General features: G+C 47.1%; 2 protein-coding genes across 7 annotated transcripts in view; one reads left to right on the top strand and one right to left on the bottom strand.

The window, feature by feature from the left end:
• LOC129170885 (RUN domain-containing protein 3A-like) overlaps positions 1-8,792 on the bottom strand; it is a 15,803-nt gene that overhangs the window by 1,049 nt on the left and 5,962 nt on the right. The window contains exons 3-11 of the mRNA XM_054758989.1: positions 5,293-5,408; positions 5,094-5,227; positions 3,911-3,996; positions 3,746-3,835; positions 3,303-3,383; positions 3,044-3,209; positions 2,815-2,972; positions 2,632-2,745; positions 2,443-2,549 (exon numbers count right to left, since the gene is read on the bottom strand). Coding sequence (XP_054614964.1) covers positions 2,443-2,549; positions 2,632-2,745; positions 2,815-2,972; positions 3,044-3,209; positions 3,303-3,383; positions 3,746-3,835; positions 3,911-3,996; positions 5,094-5,227; positions 5,293-5,408 — 1,052 coding nt within the window. The remainder of the gene's footprint in view (positions 1-2,442; positions 2,550-2,631; positions 2,746-2,814; positions 2,973-3,043; positions 3,210-3,302; positions 3,384-3,745; positions 3,836-3,910; positions 3,997-5,093; positions 5,228-5,292; positions 5,409-8,792) is intronic.
• Positions 6,121-8,792, top strand: part of zwi (zwilling) — a 5,487-nt gene continuing 2,815 nt past the window's right edge. For 3 of the 6 annotated variants that reach the window (XR_008566698.1, XR_008566700.1, XR_008566696.1), the window contains exon 1: positions 7,421-7,602. Coding sequence is in view for 1 of the 6 variants with exons in the window: in XM_054759004.1 (XP_054614979.1) it covers positions 7,169-7,417 (249 nt within the window). In the remaining 5 variants the exon portion in view is untranslated. Of the gene's footprint in view, positions 6,520-6,568; positions 7,603-8,792 lie in introns of those variants that run through there. The other 3 variants (XR_008566699.1, XR_008566697.1, XM_054759004.1) reach the window with 2 other exon arrangements.

Genomic DNA, 8,792 nt, shown 5'->3' with positions numbered 1-8,792 from the left:
TATTCCTTTTTTTTTTACTAGATGTTCCCCTGGGGTTTTTTACCACGTTTGGTTGATTGGTTCGCAGTATTAGTCAAAAAGTACATCACCAATTTCCACTAAACGAGAGGGAGAGGCCGTTCCATTTTGGTGCAGATCTGGATAAACGTGCAGACTGAAGAACTTCTGGCTGTTCGAAGTTGCCTCAGAGCGGAAAATCTTTTGCTGCACCACTTTTTCAATCAATGGAGGTCGACTGGTTTGAAGGACTTACTCATAAACCGCAAGCCGATTTCGATGAAAATGACTGTACGGTAATCCCTCGCCGCTTTGCACTTCCAATTTCGCAGCTATCAGGGTTTTAAAAAAAATATATATTAATAAATCAGCACTATTATACTATTATACTATGGCACATGTCAAAGATGGCGCCTTCCGTGGTAGACGTCTCTGTGACACTCTCCCGTTTTTCTATTTTTTGTTATTTTATTGTTCATTTTGGACATTCAACACACTCACGCAGTACATTACAACAGAGAGACACTTTTGAACATCGGCAGGGTTCACCATGAACTTTCATTTAGCCTCTCAGACTTTGCCTTTCTTCTGCGCCGGGAGAACGCAGCAGCCCGCGGGCCTGGTGAGCTGAATACCCGGCGAGCAAAGCATCCGAGGCGTAAACGAGGCAAGCGGGCCGGCCTGCATGCTAGGCTAAAAGCTAGAGAGACTAGGCCACCGCTACCAAGCCTGCTGCAACACTCATTATTCACACTCCTACCGTCAGGCAGACGCTACAGGAGTTTGAAGTCCAGGACCACAAGGCTGGCAAACAGCTTTTACCCACAGGCCATCAGGCTTCTCAACGAAGCACTCACACACGCCGCACGCAACACACGCACACACTCATAACACTTTTATTTATTTATTTATTCATTATTTGTATTATTTATCTGTATTAATGTCTTTTCTGTTGTTGTTGCTTAATTCTTTGGTATATATGTTTATGTTTCTTATGTTCTTATTCTTTCTTGTGTTTTCTTTCTTTTCTTGGGAGAATGAACAGAATAAGATTTTCATTGCGTAGTATAACTGCCTGTTTTACCATGCATATGACAATAAAACTCTCTTGAATCTTGAACTATTTCATGGTTGAATACGGTAATTATCAGTAAAAAAAAAAAAAGGGACATTTAAGCAAGTTTTGGGTTTTTTTTGTCTAAATTAAGCATTTTCAAGCATAAAAATGGCTAAATGAAGTTAAAACACAAATATAAGGTATCCAGAGGACGCATTCACAGACGTTGTAATAATATGTAGTATTCTACACTGATCACTAGGTGTCAGTAATGTTACATTGAGACAATAGCCACCGCAGGAAGTACTGTACAGAACAGGAAGTTTAAAAAAATGAATAAGAAGGAACTCTCTCAATGCTAACATGTGAGTCTATATTATGTCTTATTTTCTCTTACTATGTCTACTATATTGGGTAATAGACGAGTGTAAAGGTTATTATTTGCCTAGAGGGCAAATAACAATGTTAAAAAGCATATTTTTGCTATCAATTACAAAAATGTTCAATTTATTCACAGAAATTGACTTATCAGTGTCGGGTGTGAAACCAATTAAGTCGTCCCTCGTTTATCGCGGTTAATTGGTTCCAGGCTCAACAGCCATAAATTAATTTCCGAGATAAAGGATTCAATAGCAAATAGCCCAGCACCGTTAATAAATGGAATATTTTCATTGTTTGAGCAAAGAAAACCTGTTTATGACTTTCTAAATACAGTTTTTAACATTATTAGAGCCCTGTAGACATGAAATAACACCTCTATAGTCACCTTTGCACTCCTATTATTCATTCTCTACAATGCAGTGCACAACTCTTATGCTGGAAGGACTTGAGATGTCCACTAGCTAGCAAGCCAGCGAGCTAACAAGCTAGCGAGCTAACCAGTTTGCCTCCAATGTATTTCTTATAAACTTAAAAAAAGGGTTTCAAAGGCAGTGGGGAAGAAAGACAAAGTAAGATGCCAAAAATTTACCACTTCCACACGGAATGTGAGGAGAACCTTTTATCACTCTGCATCGAGTGCAAGGTGAGGTAATGTAATGTGACATTACTGCCGCCTAGTGACCAGAGTAGTACTTATCACTTGTATTCCAATATGTTTTGATATGATAATCGAACCGCGATATTGCGAGGGATTACTGTACGTGGCAGAGGGGTAGCAAAAATTTTGGTGCAGATCAGGGAATTAATTTTTGGTGGTTACAGTCGGCTTCCATTGATGGGGGCCAAGTGGGGCAGTGAGCCACCAGATCCAGTAGACCGGTGAAAAAAATGTCATGCGCTTCCCTGCCACCTGCAGGACTGGAGCGGGACAGCATTGCTTGTCTCGCATTGCTGTTCGGAATAAAGCTGCATTTGACCCACGAGTCAACAAGAAGGTGTCACATTACCTGCCGAGGTCCAGGCGGCGTCACCATTGTGCCTCTCGTCGGTCCTCTGCGAGTCCGAGTTCAGACTGACTTCAGCGGAAAGCTGCTCCAAACTGTGGAAACTCCTCCTGGATGAAGCAAAAACGTGAGCTTTCAACAGCAGCAATGTTCTTCCTACAGACGAACGTCCATTTTGATGTGACGGATTACCTGCGGAAAAGCTGGACGCCGCCTTGGTTGTTGGTGACGGTGGACCACTGGCTGATGAGCGGCATGGAGAGGTCTTTTCCCAGGTGGGAGGAGTCACAAGGCATGAGGGAGGAGCTAGAGCAGACACAGCGTTGGAAATGGAAGCAAAGGTGAGACCTTCACAGAAGACGAGCGCTCGCTCACAGCTGAGCCTGCAGCTCCAGCACAATGGCCTCCAGCTCCTTCTTCTCGCGCTGACTCTGCACCGTCAGCTCGTCCACTTTGGCCCTCAGACGCTTGTTCTCCATCTCCACGTTCTTCAGCTGCGACTCGCGCAGGCGCACCAGCTCCTCCAAGTAGCCCTACGCGAGAAAAGCACACCTGTGAGAAGATGAAGGATGTGAAAAGCAAAGCAACGCAGCAGGCGAGCCACCTTCTGGGCGTAGACGATCTTAAAGCGCTGCTCCATCTTGCGACACTTGTTGCTCCAGCTCTCCTCGTCAGTCACCAGCGGGATGTAAGGATGCTCGGGAACGCTCTCCTCGCTGTTACTACTGTCCACGCTGCGCCGGTCCTCGTCGTCGCTCAGATAGTCGTAGCTGAAAAGAGAGAGAAGAGCGGGGAGGTGGGGCATGCGTGCATGCTAATGCTAATGCTAATGCTATGCTAGCAGTGGAGTCACCGGCGCTCACCTTTGGGTGAACTTCAGGTAGGGAGTGTAGTCAATCACAGCCGGGGATTTCCCATCCAATGTTTCACCCTTCAAGCAGAAACTACGTGGAAAGTTGGAATTTAATTGCTCGCATTTAACTCCTCAACTTCGGGATGAAGGTATGCTAGTAGGCAACTTCCTGTTCATGTATTCTGGGATGCTATAGTGCTAACATTACACTCATATTTGAACAGAAACATCATGCTAGGTTAGCCTAATCACTGAAAGAAAATGATCAAACTTACAGCTCCCATGTCTCAGAGCTGTATTTTAAGATCTGTAGCAAAGCCTCTTTTTTTTCCCCAAATTACAAAGAGAGCGGGCTCATCTAGCTCGGGGCAGAGGAAGCAGGTTTTTCCTGCATGACGTCATGAAAAGCCGCAACACTGAAAGCGTGCGCTCAAAAGTTGTGCACACACTCACCTGAAGTCGATGGCGCTCAGCCCGATCAGCATGCCGGTGAGGACGGTGGCCTCCTCTCTCAGCATGATGGCGCCGTCGTCATAAAACCTCCTGCCGTGTGATGAAGACGTTAACAAATGTGAATTCATTTCGTGTGCGCTGTACCTTTAAAGAGTTTGGCCTCGCCTGGTTGTTCTGGTGTCCCTCAGGGCGGTGGACACGTATTCCGACAGACGTTTCTCCATCAGCGCCACTCGGATCCATGCTCGACCCTAAGCACAGAGGATTGAATACTGTAGCGCCGTGCCAAAATCTTTGTCCACCATTTCATGTGACTTTTCCACAGTGCAGCAATCCCTCGTTCAACGTAACATTCCTTATTTATAAATGGAATATTTTCGTAATTGAAGCATTGAAAACCTGTTTATTAACATTATTAGAGCCCTCTCGACATGAAATAACACCCCTATGATCACATTTGCACTCCTATTACCCAATATAGTAGACATAATAACATAAAATAAGACATTATAGACATAAATAAGACATAATATAGACCAGGGGTCACCAGCGCTGTGCCCGCAGACACCAGGTAGGCCCCCACGACCACATGAGGCACCTGCCTGCCTGCTTTTCATCCAGCTTTTCAGATAACATGTGAGAACACTAGAAAAAAATGCATTCTGAAAAACAATATGTGAGTTGTGGATACCAGCATTTATTAATGTTGTGGTTAAAAAAAGCACATTCGCTTTGTTTGGATTGAAATAAGCTCTGAAAATTTTAGAAAAATGAGTCGCTCTTGGCCATTTTCATTTTGTAAAAGTAGCTCTCACCAGAAAAAAGGTTGGAGACCACTGATATAGACCCACATGTTAGCATTTGCTCTTTTTTGACTTCCTGTTCCTGTACAGTACTTCCTGCAGTGGCTACTGTCTCATCAATGTAACATTACTGACACCTAGTGACCAGTGTAGAATACTACATATCATCACAACATCTTTGAATGCATTCTATTTGTATTTTACTTCATTTAGCTGTTTATATGCTTGAAAAGGCTTCATTTAAGAAAAAAATACAAACAAATATATTTTTCAACCAATAGTAGGCTGTAGTAGCAATGATTTATTCATTTTGAGTGTGAAGTGGCGAGGGATGACTGTACTTATACATTTTATACTTTAAATGCGCTTCCTAAGTGTGTGAGGCATATTTAAGATTTAAACCTGGATTGTGTGTCGTGACCGACCAATGACAATTGAAGAGAGAAAGGAAGGATTGTGGAGCTAAACAAACATTTTTACGGGTGTACCAATTACTAACCCCTAGCGAAAAGCTTCAGCACCATACACAAAACACGTAGTCTTACCTTGGCTCGAGATGCGCTAATGTTCTCGATGTTCTCGATGCTGGCGATGCAGTTGTTCTGCACCTTGCTGCACGCCAGTCGGATGTACTCCCAGAAGCTCCGCTGTCCGTCCGAGCTGAACCAACTGCCCGAGCCTGGTTGACCACAAGAGGGCGCGTGAGAACACGGTTTGGACTCCCCGCCATTGCAGCGGCGTTACCTTTAAAGCGGTGGCTGAGGATGTGCTCCAAGATGGCGGCGAAGTTGATGAACTCCTCTGCCGAGTCGTCGATGGGCTCGGCCGTGTATTTTTCCAGAAGAGTCTTGACTGAGAATCTAAAAGACACACAAGGACTAGAGTTAAAAATGTATTGTAAGGCTGCAGCAGCTGTGTACTGTACCCGGTGGACAACGCACTACTGTATCTGGACCCAGCAACAATTGTAAGGTGGCGGGCGGGGGCGGGGGGCTTCTTTGGTGGTGTGAACCACGCCATCTTATCACTGAGGTCACCCCAATTGTCTTGTGTGCCGCACAATGCACCCCTTCATGTTATCATGACAACAATACAATTAACCTCCTGTCTTTGCAGGCTTTGTGCACTTTTTGTGTGGCCCCCAGCATCAAAAAAATGATCAAATCCTTCCCTCCCCCTCATCTGAGCTATTTAGGGTCTGTTGCAGCTTTAGTTTAGTACTTCGGAAGCATCTGCCCTGCTGCACCCCCAAAAGGACGGTCATGCGGTGTGCATGCTAGGAGACGGCATCAAGGCACCAGCTCGGGCCGCCCGCCTCCGCCACGATGGGCAACACGAGCATCACCGAAGGGAAGACCGCCCTGGCAGTGGGAAGCACCTCCATCGCCAGGGGGAAAACCACCGTCTCCATGGGAAACTCCTCCATCTTCAGAGGAGTGACCACCACCTCCATGGGAGACTCCACCATCCAGAGGCAAAAGACCACGGTGGCTCTGGGACGGGCCAGCTTCAGCCGGGGAACCACCACCACCTCATTCCGGAAAGCGCTCATGCCCAAGCGCAGGAACACCTAGATGGAGCGGACCCCGGGGGCCGGCGCCACGGCCAAGAAAGACTCAAAGAGCGAGTGGAAAACCACCTTCACATCCAGCAAGACCTCCTTCAGCAAAGGCAAGGTTTCGCTCCTGAGGACCAAGTACGTCATCTCCTGGGGCAAATCCTCCATCTCCTGGAGCAGATGCACGCTGGTTTTGGGGAAGAGCGGCGTGGCGTTGGGGACCACTTCCATCACGCGCGGGGAGACCACCAGCTCCATCACCACGCTGACCCTCACCCACGGGACTAAGAGCGTGTCGGTGGTCAGGACCACCCTCAGGAGGGGCGAGGAGACTCACAGCAACGTCTACTGGAATTTCCACACATGAATCCTGTACACAGCCACTAAAAATAAACTCTGCTCTGTGGAAGCAGGTCAGTAACAGTGCTCATTAATAAAGATGTGTTTGAGGGTCATGAGGGGGTGGAGGTGGCTCAGCAGGTGTGATCAATGAGGGAGGGAGGAGGTATGAGATGTTTAACACATGTACAGTATATGTAGAAGGTAAAATGCTTAGAAGATGCATTAACTCTGCTTGCCTTGTGACGCATAAGCAAATGGATAATAAAAATCAATTTCAATGAGCTGCACACAAAAACTATTCCAGGTGTTTATTTGCACAGCCGTGAACAATGGTGCGGAACACGGTGATGTCACCTCAAGATTCTCAACAATGTCCCCTTTAATTGTCCAGTGGGACAATCGCGCAACTGTCCCAGTCCTCCCTCCGCCCTCCAGATAGGCAGCGGCCACCTACGGCCCCCTCTGTCCATTCACGGCGACCCATGGGTGGTATGTGGCCTGGCCGAGCCCACGTCCAGCAGCTCAACGGAGGCATTATGCGAGCCGGGGGTCGCGCTCTCCATGCTTAGCATTCTGGTGGGCTCGGCGTCGATGTTACTGCTGCGCCCGAGGGCTTGCAGAGCGGGCGTGCGTGCTGCATGAGCGTGCCATGCTCAGCGTCGAGTGAGCCCCGGAAAACGCCGCCGTCGATTCTGGGTCGGGACGCCGAGCTTGGCCTCAATGGGCAACACCAGCTTTACCGAGGGCAAGACGGCCCTGACGCTGGGCAACACGAGCATCAAGCGGGGGAAGACCAAGCTGGCCATGGGGAACTCGTCCATCTCCAGGGGCAAGAGCACCACCTCCATGGGCTCCTCCACCATCACCAGCGGCAAGACCAAGATCTCCCTGGGGGGCGCCTCTTTCAGCAGGGGGACCACCACCACCTCCTTTCGGAAAGCCATCTTCCCCAAACGCAAGACGCTCTAGGTGAGGCGGGGGGACCTCATCTTGGCGTGGACCAAAACAGAACATCAAAACAGCAGAGAGAACCCTGGGGGGCAACCATGACAACATCTGCACCTGGTCCTCTCCAACTGGCAACACAAATTGGATTAAATTCTCTTCTGGAAGTTTGACTTTTATGGGCCAGTCCGGAGTTGCCAGTCAAACAGGTCAGTGGTGTCCTTTTTCTGTGAGACCTAAATCAAGAAAGTATGACTTCCAGATGCTTCCTGGTCGACAGGTCATGTGATCGCCTCAAACTGTCCCTGCCTAGCGTTCATGCAGCTCAAATTGCCTTAAAATGTCAAAATGTTAACATGTTCTGCTGGAGCCTGTGAAAGCCCATCCAGGACGGATCCCTTGGGATGGGGTTCCCTGACTTTGAAATAAAAAAGCCATAATAAAAAATAGAGTGGGGGTTCTACTGTTACAAGTGACCGCGTTGACCAGATTTAGCACGGATCAGAGTCCATGCAGCACAAGAGCAACATGCTCTTGGTACCATTTGACACTGGAAAAACAACAGCTTGTCCTTCTGACAAGATTCTTTTGTGTGCCCCCCCCAACACCACTCCAACTCTCACTCAGCTTGGACCAGCGCCAGGCCCACTCACACATGACTTGAAATGCCCTATTGTCCTCCAGCCTCGCCCTTCTACTGTACAGTGGAACCTCCAAAGGCGCGACACAATTCGTTCCGTCATGCCAGTTTGTCCCACTGAAAACTGAAATAGTCTGTTCCAGGGTCAAACCATGGCCACCATATGCCTTTATTGCCTGTACAGGCTAACTGGATGTTTAGGTGTAAAAAGAAGTGAAGTGTTAATAGTATGAAAGAGTCTCTGCCAAAAAGTGAGTGTGCTTCCTTGACGCCACTTCGTGTATATATCCTTCAAGAATATGAACGAATATGAATGAATTTCAATGCCTTAGCGAGAGCAGTCCTATCCTATCTCGATTAGACAGCACAGGACTAGAGCGGTCCTATCTAGTCTTTGAGCATTCCAACAGTCCAGCCCTGAGAATACAACGATCTGGAAGGATGAGAATATTCACAGAGTTCATCCTTTGATGCTTTCTCAATGCATGAGGCACACGAGTAGAGTTTGTGCAACTTTAAAAACACTCTGTTCTCCTCACAAAAATATTGATAAAGTCAACAGTTTAGAAAATGGGGGTCAAATGTATGGGCCGGGGATGATTTTAGGCCCCTCGGCCCATTTTTAATTGGCCCTCAGCATATTGCAAAAACAAAATGAGTGATTCTTAATGAGAAATATGATTAGATATTACATTCATTTGCTTTGTCAACTATAACACGAAGCTAATGTGGGTGTTTTGTTCAGATAGCATAGCAGAT

The sequence above is a fragment of the Dunckerocampus dactyliophorus genome, chromosome 18 (assembly GCF_027744805.1).
Source record: "Dunckerocampus dactyliophorus isolate RoL2022-P2 chromosome 18, RoL_Ddac_1.1, whole genome shotgun sequence".
In the NCBI taxonomy this organism is placed as follows: domain Eukaryota; kingdom Metazoa; phylum Chordata; class Actinopteri; order Syngnathiformes; family Syngnathidae; genus Dunckerocampus; species Dunckerocampus dactyliophorus.
The sequence above is the reverse complement of the archived record's forward strand: the minus strand, read 5'-3'. Positions and strand labels throughout refer to the sequence as shown.